This window comes from Meriones unguiculatus, chromosome 11, assembly GCF_030254825.1.
Source record: "Meriones unguiculatus strain TT.TT164.6M chromosome 11, Bangor_MerUng_6.1, whole genome shotgun sequence".
Lineage (NCBI taxonomy): Eukaryota > Metazoa > Chordata > Mammalia > Rodentia > Muridae > Meriones > Meriones unguiculatus.
The window spans coordinates 107555972-107580943 of record NC_083359.1 but is presented as its reverse complement, the minus strand read 5'-3'; the positions used below and the strand labels follow the sequence as shown (position 1 = coordinate 107580943).

The following is a 24972-nucleotide window of genomic DNA, read 5'->3' as shown; positions in this document are numbered from 1 at the left end:
AACACCGTTTGATAATTGTTGAAGCTGGACATTGTATTTTGTATATTTAAATTTCTCTTGCCGTCATGTCAAATAGAGGACAAATTATTTATATGTTAAAAGGATTTCATGTAGACTGAAAACTAACAACGCTTTAGCACTTTTATCCGTTACAGCATGGCTAATGAATAAGGAGATTAATTCAATAATTGAATAACATTTTAGCGGGAAGCATTCTTTCTCAACCCTGAACAGCGTAGAAAGCTAACAGTGTGGTTGGCAAAGTTTCCCTCTGTCACCTGCTGTTGGGCTCCAGGTTTTTATCAGTGAAACTCTGTTCATCACTGCCACCCACGAGAAGCAAGCTTCCATTACGCCTCAGCTGATACTGAGAAATGAGGCCGTTGGGCCTTTCTGGAGGATTCCAATATAATTCCACGGTTGTAGAATTGATGATAATGTGTCGAGGTGTCGCCCAAACTCCTGGCAAAAATGACACAACGAGGTTTTATTGTGAGGATAAAATACATGTCTTGTGAAATGGCACAGCTCCCCATTCCCCCAACCCAAGCCAGCAAGCCCTGGTCTGTGGATTCAGACAGCCTCATTGTGGAAGAAATAAAAATATATTCTAAGCATGAATTTGTTTCTCTGCCTGCTTTACTTTGGAATGCCTCTCCACTGGCTGTGTCTGTGTGTGTATGTGTGGGGGGGGTGAGGTTCTGAGGCCTAGGAATTGCTCTGCTAGAATTTAATCAAGGCTGGAAGAAAACCTGGGCATTTGAAACTTTGGGTTTCATGGAAGGAAGAACAATCAGGTATTTAGCAGTATTATATTTAGTTCTGTAAGTTAGAATCTCCGCTTCCCCTTTGTACTATTCATATCATCTTCCCCTGATAATTTCTGGCCTCACTTCTCAGTTTCTCAAGATTCCTCACTGTCTCTTAGTACAGTGAATGTCTGTCTTACCCTCTGCATTCTCCTCCCTGAAACCCCACTACATCCTTTCTTCTTTTTGTTCTCTTCCTCCTCCCAAACTCACTTCCTTGATGATCTCTCTCTAGCTCATCTACGCTGAAGAATTCCTAAGGCATATTTGATACTCATCATTCCCTGGGCTTCATACTTACAAATCCAACTGTTTATGTGACATTGCTGTTATGGATAACTACTTGCGTGTCAAAGTTCAAAGCATCAACAGTAGATCTCCTGCTTTTCTTGTCCACAGTCTAACATAGCTCCAAGTTTGGCCACAGATTAATTTTCTTAGGCAAAATACACAAACAGAATTATCTTAAGGCACTCCTTACTCATTCCCCTGTCAGTCATGGGGCCAGGAGCCCTGTGACTGGAGGTAGGGGAGAGTTGGAGCAAAAATGGAGTCGAGAGTGTTCAAACTGCAGAAATCTCATCCTGAGATGGTCAGGGGTAGTGCACTCCCTTTCTTCCCCCGGGCCTGTGTCCCCTGGCAGTCAGGTTAAACTTCCTTTTCCCTTATAAAGTAATACCCAGCAGCACATGGAATTCTTCCTTATGCAAATGAACCATCCTCAGCACCCTGGCCCTGGCTAATGACATGCTTTCTGCTCTCCGAAAGCCTCAACCCACTCTCCAAAGGTTTCAATAACCTTGCTCTCCCCAATCACAGGAGCCATTTTACTGAAGCTGTTTCTAGTGTGCTCATGCCTACAGAGACCCTGCCACTAGGATTTGCACTTCTCTTAGATACATCTGCTTCCAACAGCATAGGTTTTGCATTTTATTTGTTCAGTCCTTGGGGTAGATTTCCCCCATCCACGCAGCTTGCTTGGCATTTGCTGCCTTATTCTAACCTTTCCAAGGAGATTCTGACTCGGTTTCCAGTACACATCCCTTTCTAGTTCCCTCATGACCCTGAAGACACTACAATTATATTTCCTTCATGTATTGCTTATGTTGCTAGGGCTGGATGGCCTTCTTCTACTTTAAAGCATAATTATTTCCATGGGGGCAGGGATTCTCAGTCTTACCAATCTGTGTCTGCACATAGAACACCAATATTAGGCAGCCTAGATAGTTATAGCAAGTACAGAGTTGACCAAGAGAAGACTCGCTATTTCACAGAGCTGATTATTCAGCATAAAGGGAAATATACATACAGAAATGAACACAACTCAAGGTCTGTGCTTAATTGCTCCTTTAAGCCGAACGTTTTTAGATTTATTTACCTTTTATTCTATATGTCTGAGTGTTTATTTATGTGTATGCATATATATCGTGTATGCAGTGCCAGAAGAGGGGAGGAGAAGGCACCAGGTTCCCTGGCACAGGAGGTACAGATGAGTGTGAATTACCATGCAGATGCTAGGAACTGAACTCAGATCCTCTTTCAACAGCAGCAAGTGCTCTTAACCCCTGAGCCGTCTCTCCAGCCCCTTAGGCGCTCTCACAGATGCAGAGATCTGCTGATGGAGAGTCTGACGGTGGAATAGCGAGTCGGCCAGAGGCTGCCATGCTCTGGGTAGAGCTTACACCTCTTCTAAGGAGCTTCTACAAGACTCATTCTATCCGGCTCCCTGCAATCAATGGCTTCTGGCTGAGTGTGTCTCTCGTGCAAGTTACTCTGTAAAAGGTGAGTTCTTGCTGTTTTTAGAAGAAAAAAAAATGTTTGGGACATTCACATGCAATTTATTCAGCATCATGCTGAAGAAAGGAAACAGTCCAGATAGATTTCAAAGAGCCTCAAGGCACCAGCATTCAAAAGAGCCCCTGATTTCTGAGAAGAAAATAGCCAGTTATCCCTCCATCCTAGATAGAGTGCACACGGAGCTTCAGGTAATCTTTGACAATTCAGACTCCAGCAGCACGTGAACTTGTTGATTCAAGAGATAAGTTTTCAAGATTTTATGTTCTCCTTTGTAGTTCATCTCTCTGTCCTTGAGTGATATATCAGAAATCCCCAAGGAAGAGCTGAGGAGATGTGCAATGGGGTAGGTGCTTGTCATGTGTGAGGATCAGAGTTTGAATCCCAGCACCCATGTAAAGGCTGCTGGAGTTGCCTACCTGCAATCTTATTTCTTGGCAGTTATAGGAGATCCTTAGAGAAAGCTAGCTAGAGGAGCCAAATCTGCAAGCTCTGGGTTCAAGTGAGAGGCCAGGCCTGGATCTATAAGGTATAGAGTGATTGGAAAGACATATGATGTCAACCTCTGGCCTCTACACACATGCACACATTTATGTGTTCACGAGTGTGTGTGTGCATACACCTGTACATGTGTGTACACACAGAGACATATCACGCACATAAACACATACAAAAAAATTGCCAAAGAACTAAAAATGTACATGTAATTTCTGGTATGTACTCCTCAAGGTAGCCTGTTCATATGAGGTTCCAATGAAACAACAACAACAAATCAGAATTTGGAGTTGTTTTACGTTTGCAACAAAAGTCAAGTTTTGCATGCAAGGAAGCTGGCAATAACCACATGTCCACAGATTTAATTGGAAAGATGTACTTTCAATGTCCAAAACGCAACTAGGAAGTGCTACATATTTATTTGCAGGATGAGTTTGGGCTGTTGTTACCTTGACTTTTTAAAGAAATAGTCTATAGAGTTAAGACCTGCCTTAGGCAAACTGTTCTGAATGAGCTCCAAGTATGAATCTGGCCCCTTCTTCCACTCTTCAATTGCAGATTGACATCAGGAAAACAATCCTATTCCGTATACTAGAAGGCAGCTCTGAAACAATTCAAGGGAGGAATGTACGGAAAGAAGAGATCTGAGTTCCGATGCCAGGATAGGGCTCGGCAGGTGGAAGTTCGGGGGTCACAATCAGAAGGTAAGCTGCTTTGACACAGTGACTATCAGAAATGAACACTGCTATTAGCTTTGTTTTAAAGTGAGCTTGAGTTTTGTGTACTATCACCCACTTCTAAAGTTCCTGCAAATGTCAGTTAACTAAAGGATTCCCAATATTTATTGTGGCTTTACTTCTTAAAATCTGTTGATGAAAGCCAGTTCCGTATGAGTTTATCATATCAAGGACCCACAGACTTGTAGAGAATTTAACTACTGGCTAATTTACTCATTCAGCCTTCTACATGACCTGGCATTTGCTTCTGTGTCAGGCCCTGGGAATGAGGTGATAAAGACATCCTTATTCTTCCAGGAGTTCAATATGTCATGGTGAATGTAGATTTATAGATACAATACTATTCTGTAGTATAAGTCATCTTTAAAGAGAAGTATGGGCTCTGGGAAAGCACCCAGGATAAAAGACTTGGCATGGACTGTGGGGTGAGATCAGGAGAGGTAGGAAGGAGGTATTCCTAGGGGTATATTGCTTTAAGAGGAGCCATGTGAACTACATCGAACAGAAATATCTGCTGGAGGACACAGGAGCAGCATGTAGAGTCTTAGAGAAATGAGAAAGCATGTAGGAAGGTGGATATCAAGATAGGACTTGCCATTGCAAAGTATGCGGTCAGGACCACCAGATTAGCAGACGTAAAACTCCAGGCCTCTGTCTGCTTTACAAAGACAATAAGGATTTGCTTCCTCAGAATAAAATGAGATTTTAGGGAGCTGACTAACACAAGAGATGTCCTTTCTGACATGGGGAAAGAATCAAAGGGAATATGAGAAAACTGAAAGCTAGCTATTGAAGACAAACCTATTTAGGATAAAATGGAGAAATTAGAAGGACGTGAACAAAGGCAGGGGGAGAAGAGATAAAAAAGAAAACTGAAAAATCTTTTTATTTACAATCAGTGAGATTTCTGAAGAATGATGTATCATGTACAAAGAAGATGGAAGATAAGGAACAGCCAGTATGGGACTGAGGTGATGGGCTTTGGTGGTAGCAAAGAGAGGAGAACAGGAGCAAAGGCAACGCGGGGAAATGGGTAGGGTAGAAGTGAGCATTGAAGATGAAGGACTGACAGCACAGCCGAGGCACAGACCTGTGAGGGAATCCTAAGAGGGCTTAGCCTTTGTCTGCTCTCAACCTTCATAAGGGGGTAGGGCTGTTACCAAGATCTAGAGTGATGTGTATGGAGTACAGGAAGAATGCAGAGGGGCACCAGGAAGCCAAAGACAGGAGAGAGGGATCTGGAATGAGCTCAAGTCAGCCTGGGTCTTTTCTTATCTCCAACATTGAGGCTAGGGGAAAGCTTGTGTGATTCCACTCTAAAATGAGCTGGTCTAACTGAGCCAGCAGCTGTTCTAGGAAAATAGGGTAATAACCCGATCCAGACTGTTCTCGCTACTTGATAAAAGAGCCGCAATTTTCTGAGGACAAGACTGGAGAGACGTGTGCTCAGTTTTTCCTGAGGCCATACTGTGCATTAAGACTTTATGTTTAGAGGTAAATAAGATGAGAAGAAGCAGGGTGGCTGTGAACGCAGGCTCCTTTTAACTTCCTTCCTATGCCCTCTCAAATCTTAGACCTTCAAACTATGTCTGATTTACTGCAAACATGGCATTTCATAAACTGTACTTGTGTTGGTAATTTAAACGTTTACTTTTAAATTATTTTTAATTATGTATACATATATACATGTGTGTATTTTGGCGTGCATGCATGTGGGTATGTGTATATCAGTTCAGGTGCCTCTGTCAAGATCCCCTTGGAGCTGGGGTTACAAATGACTTGAGTACTCTCATGTATGTGCTAGGAACTGAACTCAGGTCCTTTAGAACTAAATGGCCTTAACCACTGAGCCATCTCTTCAGTCTCTGGGTTAGTAAACTAAAAGTATAAATTTGTCTCTGCTTTGTATTAGTACCCCAGTATTCAATGGCATTGATGATTCGTCCCTTTGTGGCTTCAGGCTAAGCATTGGGACTATATTGGTATTCAATGGCATTGATGATTCGTCCCTTTGTGGCTTCAGGCTAAGCATTGGGACTATATTGGTCCCATGCACAGGTTATTCACGAATGTTCACACATACATATATACATGCATACACACATAACCAGAGAGTGGATCTAAAGCTTTATTGCTATCCAGGGGAAACCCTTATTTCTTTACACAGTTATTTGTGGCGAGGGGATCACTCATAACCTTAAAAAACTGAGGATTTTCTTATATCACATTCCCCTGTATCATTTACAGTTATTATTTTCAAGTTAGAACCTAGACCCTTTCAAGAAATTTTATAATGGGAAGTGGGGAAATAAATTCATTGAAAAACCCAATAGCTTAAGAATATGGATTTGGTGAATAAACTAATAGCAGAGGCCCCTCATTCTGTCAGGCTTGAGGGTTAGCCAGAACTGGATGATCCCCTCTTAGCAATTACCCGTTATCATCAGAGTACCCATTTGATGGTTTCCCTTTCCAAAATTCCACTGCTGCTCTCTTCCTTTCAGAGGAACACCAAGCTCTCTGACATGAAGCATTCTTTATATAGAGAGCATCATTAGTGAGCTCCTAGAGAGGAGCCATATGCCCCATATGTGGAATTTTCCATTTTATTCCCCATTTACTGGTAGGAATTTAGGCCTAATATTCCAAGGTACAACAGTCCTTTCAGTAGAAAAGTAATGAACAAGAGGTTTGGGACTCTAACATGGCGGCAGACACTACGGTCCTCTTTAGATGCGTGTTTATGTGTGCTTTCAACTCCCCATCTGTAAAACAGGCCAGTAATAAAGACTGACACACAGTAGGTCACTACCACAGGCTACTGAGCATAATGTCTTCCGTGAAGGGAATGACGTCACACACCCAGGTTCCAATCCACAGGAGGTCAGTGACACCACAGGGCTGCTACTTACAATGTTTTTTTTTTCTTCTTTTTTTACATGTGTATTTATCTTTAGAAATGAGCGGAGCCTGCTGCATTTTTACACATAAAGCGTGTACTCTCCAGCATCCTTTAGGAACAGATCAGCTTGGTCCCACAATGTGATTTTACTTAGCAGATCACCGTTCCCACAAACTTTAAATCGCATTAAGCAAGATGATGCTTCTGCAGGCATCCTGACACAGGTCCCCGTGCACATGTGTGGAAGAGTTTCAGGCATAAATAATGAAAACTGAACTGCTGTGTTAAGGAATTAAGATTTTGAGTTTAACAGACATTGCCAGTTTATCTTCTAAACAGGGGAGAAGCTCTCTGTACATTCCCTCAAAGAGCCTGGTGGTCTACTTCACCCATTGTCTATGTGTGTGCGTGTGTATGTGTTTGCAAAGCCCGGCCCTTGGGGAACACTATAGCCTTTCTGTTCCTGTGATAGATTTTAACCTCTCATTCTCCCTCAGATTATATTTTTTCATATATACCTGGTGATTATATTAGCACTCTTTTTGGTTGTAATTTCTTAAAGGCAGCGAGTATTTTTGTCAGCTTTAGCAACAGGCTTGGTACTCCTTAGTTAAATAGTTTAATGCTTGGGTTTTCAAGGCATTTCATATACAAGTTTGTATTTTTTTCTCATAAAAAAGTAATTCTCAATGACAAAGAATTTCAAGTAATGTGCTGTGAGTGGCAGTGTACAGTTTCCTCAACCCTGTACAAAGAGCGGACATGGGATATTATTTTAATTTTTCCTGTCAAATTTTTTCCTGCTGCCTTCTTTTGCTACAAAAGAGTTTATAAAGCTAATTAAAATAGCACACACAGACGTTTTCTCCAAACCACAGACATGTCCTCGTTACCTTGAGGGGCAGTCTGCAGAGTCTGACCCACAGAGGGCTCGCTGGAAGTACATCCGGCAGCTGTACAGGCCGCAAGTGTGAAGCTGTAGTTTGTGTATGGCTGGAGACCTGGAAGAGCCAAGAGGAAATACAGCACAGCGTGAGGGGGTTATTCATTAACAATTAAGCACCGGAAGTTACATGCCGAGCTGTGGATGTGCTCTGCAAACGTTTAAGACTCTTCTGCAACACACAGGCTTAATGGTACTGGGGCTGGAACACAGCCTCACAGAGGCCAGGCAAGCGCTCCATCAATGACCTTGTTTCTCCGAAGATACAAACTTCCCACAGTTACATTGATCAAGAGTTCCCAAATGCTCAGTTGTGGGGATACTTTAACATTCACATATTAATAATAAAATTCGTCCTTCTCAGGTCTCCCCTACATGACGTGGTTGAGACAGTCCCACTCATTGCATCACAGTACACATATCCCAAACAGCCCATTCCATCTTGAAGAGCACCAGGGTTCTCCTTGTTTTGTTTGAAAGTTTTTCCTTACATTGTGGTAAAACATTCCTGTCTCTTCCACCCTTGGGGACCCATAGAACAAGTTTAATTTCCTTTCCACATTATGTGTTCTTTAAATATTTGCAGACAGTTACCAAATCCCCCTGAGTGCTCTCCTCTCTACATTAACCATTCCAGCCCCTGAAACTGCTTCTCATGTGAAGAGGAGCAGAAAACATCTTACAGGAAGGTTAGAGGCATCACTCTCTAGCCTCAAGCCGTATTCAGTTCTCGTTAACACCAACCAACACTTTAAGAAAACAAAACACAGGACAGCAAAACCCACTGCACTTCTTCACCAGGTGAACAAACTGCTCTCTTAAGCTGGATGCTTTTGTCTTTGCACACAGGTTGAGGATGTTTCAACGAGGGCAAAGCGCTTATTTACTTCTTCTGCATTTATAAAGAACATGGCTCAGTGATTCTCGGTAAGGCCTCGAAGGGAACAAAGAATGACTTGATCTATTTATGACAGAAGTTGTCCATGGTTATATGTCACCGCTCTGTGGCTGATGACCTTGGCCAAGTTACCTAGCTTCTTTTTGCCTCGGTCTACTGATCTGTAAAATGGGGAATCACTATAGCATGTAGCTTATATGAGGAGATGAAATGGGATGGCAGGTAGTATTTTATATCAGCAGGTGTAACGTTAAGGCTCTGTGGCATCCAACAAGAAGTATATTGAGGCTTACAAGGTCTCTTTTTTGTTTCTTGAAAAAAATTAAATAGTACCAAAGTGTTCTTTAAAAAATAAATTAAACAACTCCTGCTTTGTCAACAGCCAAATTATTAAGCTGATTTAAAGCACCTACTCTGTGCTTATTATGCATGTTTTCTACAAACTTCCAGCTGCATTTTCTTTTTCTTTTTTTTTAATTTTAATTCTTTTTAAAAATTTTATACATTTGGTGGCACGATTTTTTCTCTAGATTGCACTAGTTCCTCTTTATCCCTGAAATAATTCTCTCCTTGCACATCCCTCTGTATTTCTGATGTAGTAGGTGTCTTTTTCTTGTCTTTCTGGCTAGGCATAATCGCTGAAAGAGCCAGGATTCACCTTTGCTTATCAGTGTTTCCTCCCAGTAGGCACAGCACACAGTAGGTGCTTACTAAATGAATGTAGAAACCATCCCTTGAATTCATTCAGGACTAGAGTGGAGAAGCAGTGACCCCAGGCAGCTGGAGCTGCTCAGCACCTAGCCTCAGAGCCTTCTGTGTCTCCTTACCGACCTAGCGATAAGACACAGTTACTTATTTGATTATAATCTTCCATTTGGTGGATAGGGAGGATTTACATAATTCTGATAGTTACGTGATTTTTAGATGAGGAATATGACTAAAGATCTAAGCGATTCACAATACAAGCTTACAGGAAAACGCTGAGATGATAAATCGTAAGAACTCGGAGAAAATGGAAGGGGACATCCAAGACCGTAAGTCAGTGGTTGCGATGGCAAGCTGGCTCAGCCTTGCGACATCTACCTTTCCACTCCACTGCTGAGACATCGTTTCAGCTGACTCAGCCTCTTTCTTTGTTAGAGGACACATTTTCTGCAAAGGGATGGCATCTTTGAATGGTTTCTGGCCTCCTCTCACCCACGGTGCTCATTTTACGAATTCAGTGTTGGTTTACCTTATGTTAGAGAAGAGCTCCGTGAACAAACATGGCAGGGGTAAGGGATATGAGATGTGATGGCTGTCAAAGTACGATCCTGTCAAACAGGTCCTTTCTTATGGTGCCATAAGCATTTCTGCCCACAGAATCTACTTTGCTTTTTTGGCTCTTCCCCTTGGTTTGTCAAGTGCTCGTTAAATAATAATGAAATCATGTTGGACTGAAGGCACGGATCAAAAGTTAAGAGCACTGCTGCTCTCCTAGTTCAAATCCTAGCACCTGTGAGAGACAGCTCACAACTGCCTAAACTCCAACTCCAAGGTGATCTGATATCTCTGGCCTCCTGGGCACCTGCAGGCTCAAACATACACATGTATGTGTTTAAAAATAAATTAAATTTGTTTTTTTTTAAAGTAGAGATATTATAAACTGCCTACAAAGTATTTGTAGGTAGTTTATGAAGATAAAGCGTTTTCCCAGAAAAATCTGAAAAAAAAAAAAGAGAGAGAAAAGATATCCCCACCTCTATTTGTCTCTTGTATTATGGTTTGTCTAGTTCCAGATGAGCAACAGGTGCTAAAGACAATTTTAGAATGGATAGAAGAGAAAAAAAACAAAACACATCGTCAGAGAGGTGCACCAAATTTGATGAGATGAACAGCATACTTGTAACACAGAGGTTAGCAAGAAAATTCACGACTATGAAAAAGAAACTGTCTTCTCTTACTGACACAGCAAGTCCACAAATGGCACCACCAACACACATTATTAATAAACGGTGCTGGGAAAGGTGGCGTATTTGGAGTATTGAAACTTGACTCTGATTTCTCACCCTGGAGATGAACCAATTCCAAACTGACTGTCTTGGTTGGCTTTCTTTTGCTGTGATGACCAACTGTTACCCAGGGAGAAAGGGCTTATTACATCTTACAGGTTAGAGTCCACCATCAAGACAAGCCTGGGAAGGAACTCGAGAAGGAATCTCAGGCAGGAACTGAAGCAGAGACCATGGAGGAGAGCAGCTTGCACCTTTCTTACACAGCCCAGGGGCGACCTGTCCAGGGATGGCTCTGCCCACACAAGTCTGAGCCTGCTAACAATCCCAAACCATCAGCAGTCAAGATAAAGCTTCTGAGACATGACCACAAGCCATTCTGATGGGGGCAATTCCTCAATTGAGAGTCCCCCTCCTAGCTATGTCTATGCTTATGTCAAGTGGATGGACAAAGAAACTATCTTTATCTAATACAATGGAATGGTACTCAGCCACACAGAATAAAAACCTGCTATTCAAATCCAAACCAGATAGAACTAGTAAACACTGTTACATGAAACGAGCCAGATACTGAAACACTGCATCTTCACTTTCATATGTATCAATAATTACGAAAACAAACAAACAAACAAACAAAACCAAAACCCAGAACAGTTGCCCTAATTGTAAAATAGTCATTATTTGAAGTCAGGATGCAGTGGGACTGGGTAAAAGATGGGTGTTATTAGTGTACACTATAGGCCTGAAATACCACACTAAGCGTCACTATTATATAAACCATTACACAGTCACATAAAACAAAATAATAGTACATGTACCCTAACACTCGGTACACATAATAATGGTCTTGTGACAACTGTAGGCTTTTGAGTCTTAAAGCAAAGTGGCTGAACCACTTGCAGACAAGAGTCTCCATGGTGAATGAAGGACCTGAAAAGGCAGGATGAAAGGAAAGTCAGGGCCACAGGAGAAGCCACAGAGAATGGTAGACAGTCTCAGTCTGTCTAATTCCTGGGCGTTTGTCCTCAGTAGCTTGGGCCTGCCCTTGAAGTGTGTGTGTACATAAAAGGCTGTGAGTTAAATGGAAGAAACACGCAGGTTTGTTTCCACTGAAGATTGCCAAGCTGCCTCACAACTCCACTGGGCCCATTTTAGTCTTTTTTTTTTCAGAGAGAACCTCTAATTTTCCATAGAGAAAATAGTTTTTTGTGCATCAGCAGGATTTAAGCCTTGTTTTGAGTTGGCCCCACAGAAACTGCAAAGTAGACAGAAGAAATACCCAACAGAGTTCCGTACTGGCCCTTCGAGTTGGCAGCTAAGAACTGAGGCTGTGACATCAAGCAACAGAAAGTCAGATTGTGGTCACTGACTCCTGTGTTAGTTGCTGGGACTTCCCTTCTCCCTCCATGGAGTCTCCAAAGAGAGTTGAGTTCAGAAATGAAGAAATCCAGCATCCCAAAATATCATCTGGAAGCCTGGGATGAGTCATGCCTAATTGACTCCATGCCTAATGAGTCATGCAAAGTTTCATTTCCTTGATCCAGTAAAGATTCACTTGTGAAGAGTGGTTGCTTGGGGTCTGTGCATTGTAGCATATCTATCCTGCACTATATGACTAAAATCTACTTATAAGTAAATACACATGTGTGTCTTTCTGGATCTGTGTTACCCCATTCAGGATGGTCTTTTCTAGTTCCATCCATTTGCTGGCAAATTTCATGGTTTTCTTGTTTTTAATGACTGAGTAGTAGTCCGCTGTGTAAATGTACCACAATTTCTGTACCCATTCTTTGGTTGAGGGACACCTACGTTGTTTCCATGCACAGACCCCAAGAATAAGAGTCTGACAGACATCTTGGGCTTCATATGGGCCCACTAGTTAAGGGAGTGGTGGTATTTCTAACACAGACTATGTTGCCTGCCTTTTGATCATTTCCCCGATGGGACTCCCCTACAAGTCCACAGGGGAGGAAAAGGATTTTAGTCCTCATATGATAGATGATCTGGGGTGTCTGGGTAAGGGGGTTCCCCTATTCTGATGAATAGGGGTGAGGAGATGTGGGAGGGAGAGTGGGACTGGGAGGTGAGAAAGGAGGCGCCTATGGCCAAGATGTAAATTAAATTAATTAATTAATAGTTGTAAAGAGCATTTGCTTGAGTGAAGCATACTACTAGTTTTAAAAACAACCTGTGTTACTAATCTATATACAGGGACATGTTATACACAAGACCACATATGTTACACTTGGGCGGCAAAGCACGTTATTCTTGCCGCCCATGTGCTTTGCGTAAGACAGAGTTAGGAGCTTATGAAAGAGAGATTTAACAGCACAGATAGTCTAGTAGGCATATGAAGAATTTTGCCTTGAATATTCTCCACATAGGACTTGTTATTCTTGCTTTATAGACTACAAATCTGAAGCTCAAAGAACAGAGGGAAGGGGCTGGCCAGATGAGATCCAGGGCAACCTCAGCTCCAGTTCTAAGAACTACCTTCTCACACCACAGAAAGCCTCCAGCTAGATGATTTCAAGTCTGCCAGGGATGATTAAACACCACCAAGACAGAAAAATGGTAGAAAACATCATAATAGCAACCTTAGAAATACTGTTTTGGTCAATAACTGTTGGTATGCATTTTAGCTGCTCTTCAAGTGAAAGAAATATGTTGAAAGGATGGAGTTCAGACAGAAAAGAAGAGACAGAACTCAGTGTTGCTTCCATGGTTTGTCTGCTTTTGCTTCTGTTTTGATTGACCTCCACATCAGGAATAAGCTTTGGAGGTATTGCAATTATAATCAAGGGAATTTGTTATGAAATTATATGACTGGTGCCAGTAGAAGCCGGTGAAGGTGCTTCCTGCCAAGCCTAATGACCTGAGTTTGATTGCTAGATGGTAGAAGGAGAGAGTTATCGCCTAAAAGTTATCCTCTGGTTTCCAAACACATTAAGGCATATGTGTGCCCACATGTACACACACACACACACATCAATACATACAATAAAAATTATAAATAACATAACTAAAATATTATTGTTTACTAAGCATTGTTTTGTTGGCTTCCATGGGTGTTAACAGATTCAGGGGCCCTTTAATGACTGTCCCTGTTTGTTCATTTCACAGATAAGGTCCTAACACAGGGAGGTGGAGGAAGCTGTGCAGGATACCAGACATTGGAACGTGCTGCAGCCTGAACAGCTGGGCTGAATAAGGTAGATCAGAGCTGTTGAGTCAGGTACCCTAGTCCTATAAGGAGAAAGATGATTTAGGTAGCTCACAGCCCACAGGAAGCTCCAGCAACACAAAACACCCAAGAGGGGCTACACATCTGAGTCTTTTCCTTTTGCGTGTTATCACAAGTCATATGCAGAGGCAGGAGAGCATGGCTATTAGAAGCCCAGAGACTCCAATGAGCCATTGGGGTTCTGACAATTACCAGCCTGTTAACCAAGGCCAGAGTCGAGGCAATATCCGCCAGGTGCCTCAGTGGTCACACCAGAAGCTGTGACCGGGTAGCTGCTTTGTGTAGCTACAAATGAGCTCAGAGACGACACCATCTGAACGCATCAAACGTACCGAGCTTTAGATCTTGTATTTATTTTTGTCCTATCAAGAGGTCTGTTCTAAGTAGTCTGTAATGAAGCAGAAGCTGCCAGCAGGCGTGGTGATTTACATGTACCCAGTGACCTTTCCTATCAATGACCCGGTAGAACTCCATACAATCTACACATTTCAATAGGATTTGCTGTCATTTTAAGTGAGCCCCTATTGGTAGTTCTTAAACTGAGATATATATGTAAAATATTAGCAACAGGCAGTGAAAGGGCACGCCAATTGAAAACTACTCATGAATTGATCAGGATGAGAAGAGGGAAATAAAGAGATGTCTCAAAGGAACCATTCTGACTGTAACTTAATCCTGAAGTCGAAGAGAAGAGGGAGAAAAGAAAACATCATTCAAGTACCCAATATTGAATGAGAAGAGTAGGAAATAGCATTGCTGAGCAGAGAAAGGCAAGAGCAGGGAGACAAAGCAGGCATTTAACAGCGCAGAATAGCAAAGATGACTGGGGCGAATAATTCCCTGAATTTCCCTACAGGGAATCATGTTCTCTTTGAAGGGAAAGGGGCATCGTATAACCAAACTCATTATAATCACACTTGCAGCCAGCAGTACTTTCAAGAGTAATATGCGTCAGAGACTGAAAAACAAAAAACAAAAAACAACGCACTGATGGTTCATAAAAATATGATTTGGCAAAGAAAACCATGTTGATGTCAGTTACGTTTGTGATACACTCTAGAACGAACAGCTGGGTTCTGGTTTTTAATCTCCAGATACATCGTCAGGAAAAGGCGTTTTGTCCATTATGACTTCAGATAGGGAGCGCCACTCCAAAGCACGTAGCCAACAGTGCTGTAATGCTATCTTCTGTTTTCTAAGGAGTTTCCAAATATGTAGTGTGTCATCCTAAAGGCGGAGCAGATGAGTTAGGAGTTCTGGTGTAAAATGACTCCAGACAACAATAATGCTAACAGAGTAAAAAATAAAGTTTTGTTGGTCATGGTGGATCACACCTTTGATCCCAGTACTAAGTAGGTAAGAGTAGTCATATCTTTATGAGTTTGAGGCTGGCCTGGTCTACATAGCCAGGGCCACATAGTAAGACCCTGTCTCAGAAACAAAACAAAACAAAAACCCCAGCCAACCAACCAACCAACCAACCAACCAACCAAACAAACAAAAAACAACCAAACAACTGAAAAACAAAAATCAAAACAAAATGAAAACCTTGAAGAAAGAATTTGGGAAGTTCACACCACACTGAAATGGTGTGTGGAGACAGGTGATGCTTAATGACATAAACACTGTTCAGTGTGTACAATTGATGGATGATCACAGTATGTCTAGTTGGTTTATTTATGTTTTGGTAGTACTGGGGGTTGAACCCAGGGCTTCTAGCAAGCTGCTCAAGGCTCTAAAACTTAGCTCTAGGCCCAGCTATCTGTTTACTTTATTGAAACAGGGATGCCCTCATGTTTTGATACGTTCAGACACACAAAAAACATGGGCAACACAGAGAGTAAGGCTAGAGCCACTGAGACACAACATGGTGGATTAGTGATCCCTTGGGCAGTGGACCGTGGAATACCTGGGATTTGGGGAGAAGTTCTGTATTCCTTAGAAATCAGCATCTAGACGTTTCTTGACTATGGCTCCTTGTATAGCTACCAGCAAACTTAAAAGAAGGGAAATGAAGTGCTCTATTCACCGAGCCATCTCCCAGCCCAATAAAATGTTATATATACCATGATGGTAAAGATAGTCACCACAGAATGGAGTGATCTAAAGTTATCTAAACCCTTCACAAAGACTTCCACATTTTGTCATACAGATGTTCAAACTGCATTTTCTCTTTCTAAAAGTGGTGTGTATAGTATTGCCTTCGGCCTCATGCTAATATTCCACTTTCTGTTGTAAACAGAATTGTTAGAGTTTCCATTATCTAGCACAAAAGGCTTTCAATGATGTTGAACGGATGGAAGAAGGGAGATCGACTCTTGTTCATGTTTAATGGCTGGATGTGCCTTCTGACTGGAATGCAATAATGATCAGCCCATAAGTAATTCATTCTGCAACAGTTTCCCTGGAGTTAAGAGAGACACAGGCCTTTTTAGACCTTCTGCTAAGGAAGACGCCATTCATTCATTCATCCACCTCAGTGGGCTCAGCCACAAGGTAATCTTTTACCCTTCCCTCTATCCCTAAGACACAGGCTGGCTAGAAATGCTATAGCTGCCATCCAAATGTTGTGTGTAGGGCAAAACAGTGGGTGAATTTAGTCATAAATGATCTGGGAAGGTCTCTATTGACAAGCTACCATGTGCTGTTTGCATTAGTGAATATGAGCTGAAGGGAGCTGCTCTTTCCTGGGTCCCCCGGGGCTCGGAGTGGGGAGATAGCAGACAATGCTCTAGTTTACTTAAAGCATTGATAACACCTCTAAATAATTAACTGAGGACTTCCTGTCTTCAATTACTTAATGCTTTTTTTTTTTTAACATCTTGAGAGGATTATAAGCAATTTATGGGTTTCACGTGATGAGGGCCTTTGCCACTATTCCCACAAAGCATTTACGGGATCATGTTTCAGAGGCTTTGCGGTAATTAAAAGTAAGCATGGAGACAACAAGGCTGTGGCAAGGCGCTGGCAGTCCCTCCTGCCATCCCTAGGACCACTATGCCTCAGGCTCCAGGAAGCCTAGTGCTACAACTTCATTAGGGCACCATTGCTTAAGGAATACCAGGGTTTAGAAATGAAGACAAACCTAAACATTCATTTCTCGCATCTCAGGCAGCCAACCAGGAAACATCCGAGGTAGCTGGGGAAGCAAATTCCACTATTTCTCTTCATTCCAATAACTCAGTAAAACATCATCACATCATAACTGCTTCTGTTCTGCATCTCGTCAGTCAGCTGAGCCTGGACCTGGTGTTCCCTGGCAGAGATCCTGGGTTTTGAGATTTTCCTGCCTAGCACCGCTACTGGTCCACGGGAGCCGCAAGCAGCAAGCTTTGAACTCCTCCTCTCGGGACTCTATTGCCCATGTGAAATTTAAGACAGATGCATGGACCACATGACGTTGGAGACCATCACCACAACCCACAACTGGTCAAACGCAGAGCACGGCTGACGGCGGGTGTGCAACCCCAGTAGCTACATTGCAGTACAAGCCCTAAACGCGATACTAGGGAATATTGCGGAAGTGGGACAGAAGGACTATCAGAGCTAGACAAGAATGTCTGCCGCGAGATAGTGTCCTCCACATCCCACAGAGACCCAGCACCCATACAGTCCCAGTAACAGGGCCAGCTGAGCAAGATGGGCACCGTGAAAACACCAGCTGACCACTCACTGACTGTGTAGGGGGACTATCACGAGGCCGCAGCCCTAGATGAAGCGCTGCAGGCAGTTAATGGCTAGTGAGAGACAGAATCAGCTTTCCCTAGGGATGACGCTCCTGATAGGTTAGCAACCCCACGTGTTCAGCCCCAAACACACGCGTATCTGAGCAACGGTAAGTGGATCCAGCAGGGCTGTATTAATATACACATGTGCATACACACGTGTAAGAGTAATAAAGAGAAATATGGGAGGTGGTTGGGGGACACAGGAGGAGTTGGAGGGGACAGAGAGTGAGGTATAAAAGATGTAAATGTAGCATCCACGTAGGAAAATCTCAGAAACCAATAAAAGAAATATTAAAAATGACTTCTAAAGAATTATTTTCACTTTATGATTTTTGTAAAAGTTTAACCTATAAAAAGAAAAAAAAAAGCTTTAAAATACTGACTCTAATGCAAGGACCTCTGGCACCAATGTGTGTGTATAAATTCCTCTCTGACATGAAAATATTGATTAAGAATGACAATGAAAGGAAGAATCAGCAGAGCGAAGGGATTTAAAGAAAGAACTTTGCAATTATTTTATAATTAATGAGGCCATCCATCCTGTGGGTTTGTACATTATAATTGAATTTGGTTTGCTGACATCTCAAAGCCGGTCTCTGATGCAAACCAGTTCAGTTGGCGACAAGTCAAAGCCAGGCTACTGAGGAGGACAGACGCAACTGGGACACGGTTCTGCAGCTTTGTCTCTTGGTTTATTGTGAGGCCAGTGTGAGCTGGTCCATGGGTTCAGGTGGCTTTTGCTGACCTTTAGAACTTTAATTCACATTCAGTTACAACACCCCAATCCTCTTCATCGCAGCCCTGTTCCTGTGCTGGCCTGGCACCGGCGGCCTTTTGCTCGTCAGCCTCCCCTACAGAAGCAGCTTGGAGGGCACAGTGCTAATGAACTGATTTAGTAACTGTTCTCTGTGAGAAGTGTGTGAGTGTGTGTATGTGTGTGTGTGCGCACGTGCGTGCGCAGCTGGCCAATGCCTTTGTTTGTGGAGGTCAGAGGTCAAGATCAAGCGTCTATTCTTTGAGATGGGATCTCTCACTGAACCTGGTGCTGACTGATTTGGCCCCCCTGGCTGGTCAGCGAGCTCCAGGAATCCTCCTGTCTCTACCACGCCATCACCTTTGGCACCTCCTCTTCCCCCAGTGTTAGGGTTACAGATGTGTGCCACCTCAGCAAATGGCTGTTTTCTTTTTAACATAAACACTTGCTCAGCAGGCATTCACTGCATCCTCTGAGCCATCTCCTCAGCCCTCACAATCTTATTTTTAGAAGTTTTATATATTCTCAAGACCATAGCCATTGGGTAGCAGCGGGCACATACATGTATATGTGTATGAATACATGTATGTATATATTTATATATGTGTGTGTGTGCATGTATATGTATGTACACATACACACACAACTGCCATGGCTCATGATCTCCAGATGTGGAGGAAGATGTGCAGAGGTGCAAGCTAAGTGTCCTCCTAGGACTTACGGGACCTCTGGAAGAACACTGGGGATCCTGTCAATCGATGCTTGCTTCGACGGCAGAAAATCATGGAACTTACGAATGAAGTGCCACAGAGTTGCTTTTCCACCTGTGCGACATCCATTTTGACTCCTGAAGAATCAGACATAACTTTTCTGGGCTTTTCTCTAAGTTTTGTTATCTGTTTGACTAGTGCTCTTTGAAGGCCCAGAGCCCAGTGGAAGCAGTTCAATGCTTTATGAAGTCTTAGAAAGAAGAGGAGACGTAGTGACAATTTGTAGAGCCCTGGTCTCAGGATCTAGACTTCCAGGTATGTTTGGAATGACTCAGTGAATCCCAGTAATGAACTAAATGCCTTTGTCTCCAAAAGCATCTTTTTCTTTTTCTTTTTCCCAATAAAGCAGAGCTGAGAGTCATCCCTGAGCTCTTAGGTTTGAGATGAGAATTAAATTAGTGCGTCCCAGTGTTTAGATAGCGTTTGCTATCTCTTAGCTTATCTGTTTCTCCCCCAATTTGCTCAGCTCCCGTTGGCCTGCCAAGCAAGAGTTCAGCTATCTGCAGTGCAGCCCTGAGCCAGCAGGTCAGGCTCTACTCTCCTGCAGGCTGCCTTTGCTCGTGAGGGAGGCAAAAGAAAAATAAAAGAGAAAATCCAAGTATTAAATTACCAGGTAGTGTGAAGAATATGATTAAAAACAAGGTGATAAGAAAACACGTTTTTCTCCTCAAATGAAATACTCAGGTTTCCACGTTAATTATTATGATCACTATGAGGGTTGAGCTAACATTCTGCCCCTGCACTGCACTATTGCAAAAAGGATGGCAACATCACACACGATCAAAATAATACAATCCCTATTAATTAGCAGAAATAATAGCACCAAGAAATTCCAAGCAGGCGACTGTCAAGGAGGGAGTACTAGAAATTCACTCTGGAGCCTGCTCTCAGTGTCTACACACTTTCCCCTGCTTCCCAACCCTCACTTGGCTGTCCTCACCTCATTATCTGCGAATAGATCCTTGGGGAATGAAAATGCATCACACTGTTTGTTTGGAAAAAAAAAGTTAATACGGACACAAGTCCCCTCCTCACACACTGCATATCAAAGCCAAATATAAATTATTCTTGAAGTTCTCTGCCGCCGTGGCTTATTGCTGCCACCGTGGGCTCTTTGATTAGCATGGATAAGCGGGACCTGACCATATGTCAAGAGAACGTGTCCTTTCCAAGTGACCTCATATATCAAACACACGCCTCTGGGAGGCCCGCCCCAGCCCACTGCAATGACAAGTCTTCTCCGGTAGATTTCCGTTTCGTCACCTGTGACCGTATGCTGCCTCCTGTCACTCCTGTCAGTGTAGACGAGCCCTCTCCCATCCAGCCAGAGCTGGTACTCTTTAATGACAGCTCTCGTTTTCTCGGGGATGCTCCAGCTGAGGTGCAGGGACTCTGGGCTGTGGGCTGTGATGTTTGGTGGTGAGACCCTCTCCAGGATGCCTGGGGTGGCTGCAGCGACTACCTGTGAGCGTGGAAATTAAACAGCAATTTATCGTCATTGTCCACTAGGAATCCTGATCAATGAAGGTGTCGCTTTTGTTTTAGAGCCTTGCTGTCTGGCGTGGCATCTCATTAGCAAAGGCTGGGAGAAGCAGTTCCCCGCTTTTCATTCTTTGCCTCTCATCCTATTTAAACAATGAAATCTGACCTTGAATACATTATGTAAGTCCCCAACTACTGTTTATCACAACAGGTCCGACAACAATTTTGAAGGCAGAGCGCGGCCCTCAGTTTAAGCTAGTGCAACCTGCCTGGCAGACTGTCTTTCTGGAGAACTCTCTTCCATATGGCCCACCAGTGTCTTTGCATTTTAACAGCCTGATTTTGTGAAGTTAAGCGTCAGTAAATATGGAGCAAAAGCCATGCCTGGACTTGCTGGCACGGAGTGTGCTTTAGGCAGCTCAGGGGCAGGGGCCCCAAGACGTCTGCATACTATCGAGGTATCTCTAGAAAGAGAACCGAGTGAGAAGAAAAATCAGCCAGTTACTGAGTCAAGGGTGTCAACATACGCTTCCGCATAACAACTTGCTGTTGGGGACATGCTTTTCCCACAGGATAAATCTGATTCCTGGTTTAACGGTTGTTCTGCCATCTGGTAGGCCCAGGCCCTGCTATGTATAACATATAGAATTGTTCAAGGACGGTCAGGACCATAACTTCTTTTCTTTCCTTTTTTTAATTATTTTCATTTATTATAATTTATTTAATTTGTATCCTAGTTATGGCCCCTCCCTCGTCTCCTCCCAATTCCACTCTCCCTCCCTCTTCTTCCCCTATGTCCCTCCCTATACCCTCTGCTCAGATATAGCCCATGGCAGCTCAGTCTCCAAGTGGGTCCCCTGATAAGGGGAACAGGAGCTGTCTCTGGCATGAAGTCAATGGCAGGCTCCCTGATCACCTCCCCCCCGATGGGGTACAGCCTTGCCAGGCCACAGAGGAAGACTGTGCAACCAGTCCTGAAGAGACGGGTTAGGCTAGGGTCAGACGGAAGGGGAGGAGGTCCTCCCCTATCAGGGGACCCTAACTTCTGACTGAGCCTGCCTGTCTGCCATGGTGGCAGGCTCAGTGGAGGGCAGGGGGCTCTGCTGAACACGTGTCCCAGCGAACGGTGCTGACAAGCCGCACTCAGCGTGTTGCGTGGTTCTTGCAAGCATGTGCAGACCCCAGCCTTCGGGAGCTTTAACCAGAGGAAGAGCATCAGAGCCATTCCTGATGCCAGCGTGTCTCCCAGGCTCCTCCCCAGAAAGCCGGCTTCTCAGAAATGACAGGTGATGAATTTTCCTCTCTAACTGTTTCCCCCCAGTCTCCTTTGAGGGGTTTTCTTTCTTCTCCATTCCGAGGCCTTCTCTGTCCCTAGTCGCCAGGCATTCTGCTTTTGTTTCTCTCCCGTGCCTTTGATGATCACATCTAAACATTCTGCCTTCACTTCTTACATAGATCTTCCTAGCAAGACCAGCTCCCGGTCTAGCGTTGAACTAGACTTTTTTTTTTTTCATTTAAAATGACATTTAAAATATCTGCTTCTTCCACCCTGCTACCTGCCTTTTCTCTTTAAATAGTTTTGAGAAGTTTGAAGATAATCCTAGTGTTTTAACATTTTTGTTTCTGCTTGCACCACAGCAATGCCACCTACAAGTAGCTAAGGCCACAAACCTTAAAAATCCATGTAACACTTTCCTCTCCTCTTCTCTGGTGGCCCAACCTTTAGGCATTGTGACATAACACTACCAAGTTTATGCCTCAGAACCGCAGAATCGCATTGAAAACAAATTGCCAAAATGCCCTCGTGATGTTTTAAGTAGTTTCTGTTGGGGCTCAGTTATAGTGATTTTATGTTTATGTGCACGGGCTGCAGGTTGGACAGCGGCATATTCTATGCACAGTTGACATCACGTTCTCCATATTCCGTCACCTGCATTCTGTTGCAACGTGGCCATTTGCTTGTTTGTTTTATTTTTATTTTTTTTTGAGATGGTATTTTATAGCTGGCCTCACACATACTTTACCTGAAAATGACCTTGAACTCCCAATTCTCCTGGAAATGCCGAGACTGCAGCACACCCCTGGTTTATGCAGTGCTGGGGACTGAACTCAGGGCTCTGTGCACAGTGCAAGCCCTCATCCAACTGGGCTGCACTCCCAGCCTCTCATTCTGACCCCAGTGCCTCATCCAGGCCTTTGTCAGCCCTTAGCGAGGCTGCTCTGCTCATGAAGTGTTAAGGTTACTTATTTGTATGGCAGGCTCACCCACTTCTGTTTTTTTTTTTTTTTGAAGTGCGGGCAAATTTGATGACATAATAAGTAATTTTGACATTTTACGGCTTTGTAGATTACTACTATCCTAGTCCATTTCTGCCACTATAACAGAGTACCTATGACTGAGAAGCATCTAAAGAGGTTTCTATTTTTGCTTCAACTTTCTGGAACCCAAGAAGTGTAAGATTGGATGGCTACACACTGGACTGGGCACGCTGTTGGAAGACAGAGTACATGGGCTTGTGTAAAAGCCATAGAATGCAAGAGGTGGCCTCAGAGTATCTGCATCACGGTGGCTCCTCTGGTCCTGTGAGCGTGATAACACACTTCCCCCTGAGGAAGGACAGTGTTTAACCCCACGCCAGTGTGGACCCACTCTGACCAAGCATCTCTCAAATACGCTACCTCTTGGCTTCTTTCAAAAATTGGAATGGGTTCCTCCCTCACCCCCAAATTACTTCCAATTCCAGATGAACTTCATGTGCTTAGAATTTAAAGGCTTGGCACTAACACAAGCATTTACGTAGACACCAGCCCTCATCACGAGACTGGCTGGGGGAATATCACAGTGAACCACAGTGAACCACAGCGGCCACCCAGAAATCACCAGTGGGAGAAGGGCGCGAGAGACTCCCTGACACTGGCTTAGGGTTCCTGCTCTTAATAAAACACTGTATGTGGTTAAATCTCTGTGCAAATCTCCCCTTTCAGACGTGAGCATTAACATCCCGTGACGGAGGCACACGGTCTCCCCAGTGGCACTTTGAGGAAGACACGGTTTTCTGGCGCTGGAGAAGTCATGCCAGGACGCTCGCACAGCCCTCACCCTGGACTCTTCTCCCCACAGTTGGGCAAGTTCTCACCTTGCCACTGACGGCACACCCGGCGGCTGTGCAAGCTTTCAGCTGGTACGTGTATTCCTGGAGTGGCTCAATCTCCTGAGCGTCTGTGAAGCTCAGCGCTGTTCCCCGGAAGCGCTCCCTTCCATCGCGAAGAAGGATGTAGTGAATAACGCGACCTGGAAGGCAGAACGCTGCTGTGTGTCACGCCACCCAAACTATTTTCGAGCAACATGCACGTGGCAGAGCTTTCCCAAGCACAGGTATTGATGTGCACGCGTGTGTGTCTGTGCAGCTATTCGTGCATGCATGTGGGGGTCAGAGGACAACCCGGTGGAGCTTTCTCTCCTTCTGCCACACAGGTTCCAGAGACCACACGCAGCAGTCAGTCATGGTGGAGCGTGACTTCTAACTACAGTGTGACCTCACTGTTCCCGTCACAGAATCTTTAAAGAAAGAGGATCTTGTAGCATTTTAAAACATTCTTTCTGTTCAAGTAGTTCTCAATTTTACTACCAGAGGGAAGACGGATTCAGAAAAGAGTTATTTATGTTTATCTCCGCTCTTGATTAAAAGGATTTGCCTTCAAGACAGGACAATTTTGACTTCAACTATACTCTGCTTACTTGAAAGCAGCTCTGGCATATGCAATGATTTGGGAGTTTTGAATGCTTACTTTTAGCATTGTTATTTATTTTGGCTTAAAAAAATGAGCAATGAGCTGACACGAGGGGTTTCCTCTTATCTGTGAACACTTCCCACTGAGATAACCCAGTATATAGTACACCTTTTCCCACACTGTAGGAATGTACAAAATCAGCAACCCTATTTTTGAAGTGGTGCAATACCATTCGGGTGCATGGGCTTCTTCCAGTGTAAGAAAATAACGTCTTCGTGATCACTCGCTGTGGCCCATCTGGGGGCCGAGACTCCTTGCGGCACAGCCTCTCCTGTGCTGACTCGAACAGATGGGCTGAATCCTCGCCCGAAGCTGTTCCATGCAGAAACCCTGTATTCATACGTGGTGCTGGCCTCAAGTTCTGTGTCTGCAAAGACAGGAACCAGTCTCTGAGGATTACTTTTTATTTAAACCATCATGCTAAAAATTAAGGTCAAAGTCATTTTAAATCTAATTTTTCTTTCTCTCCTTCTTTATGTGTGTGCACAGGTACTGGTGCCTGTGAGTTTGAGGACAAAGTGGTGTATAAAATGAGTCCAGGATAGGCAAGGCTACACAGAGAAACCCTTTCTTTAAAAACCAAAACAAAACAAACGATAATGACAAACCCCCAAATCCCCAAAAACTCCCTAA

The 24972-nt window shown here is 43.6% G+C and overlaps 1 protein-coding gene across 1 annotated transcript in view; it reads right to left on the bottom strand.

Moving 5' to 3' along the window:
* The window catches only part of Ush2a (usherin), a 653036-nt gene that overhangs the window by 109318 nt on the left and 518746 nt on the right, over positions 1 to 24972 (bottom strand). The window contains exons 52-56 of the mRNA XM_060365102.1: positions 24509 to 24706; positions 23685 to 23839; positions 20329 to 20527; positions 7631 to 7738; positions 279 to 462 (exon numbers count right to left, since the gene is read on the bottom strand). Of these exons, the coding sequence (XP_060221085.1) occupies positions 279 to 462; positions 7631 to 7738; positions 20329 to 20527; positions 23685 to 23839; positions 24509 to 24706 (844 nt within the window). The remainder of the gene's footprint in view (positions 1 to 278; positions 463 to 7630; positions 7739 to 20328; positions 20528 to 23684; positions 23840 to 24508; positions 24707 to 24972) is intronic.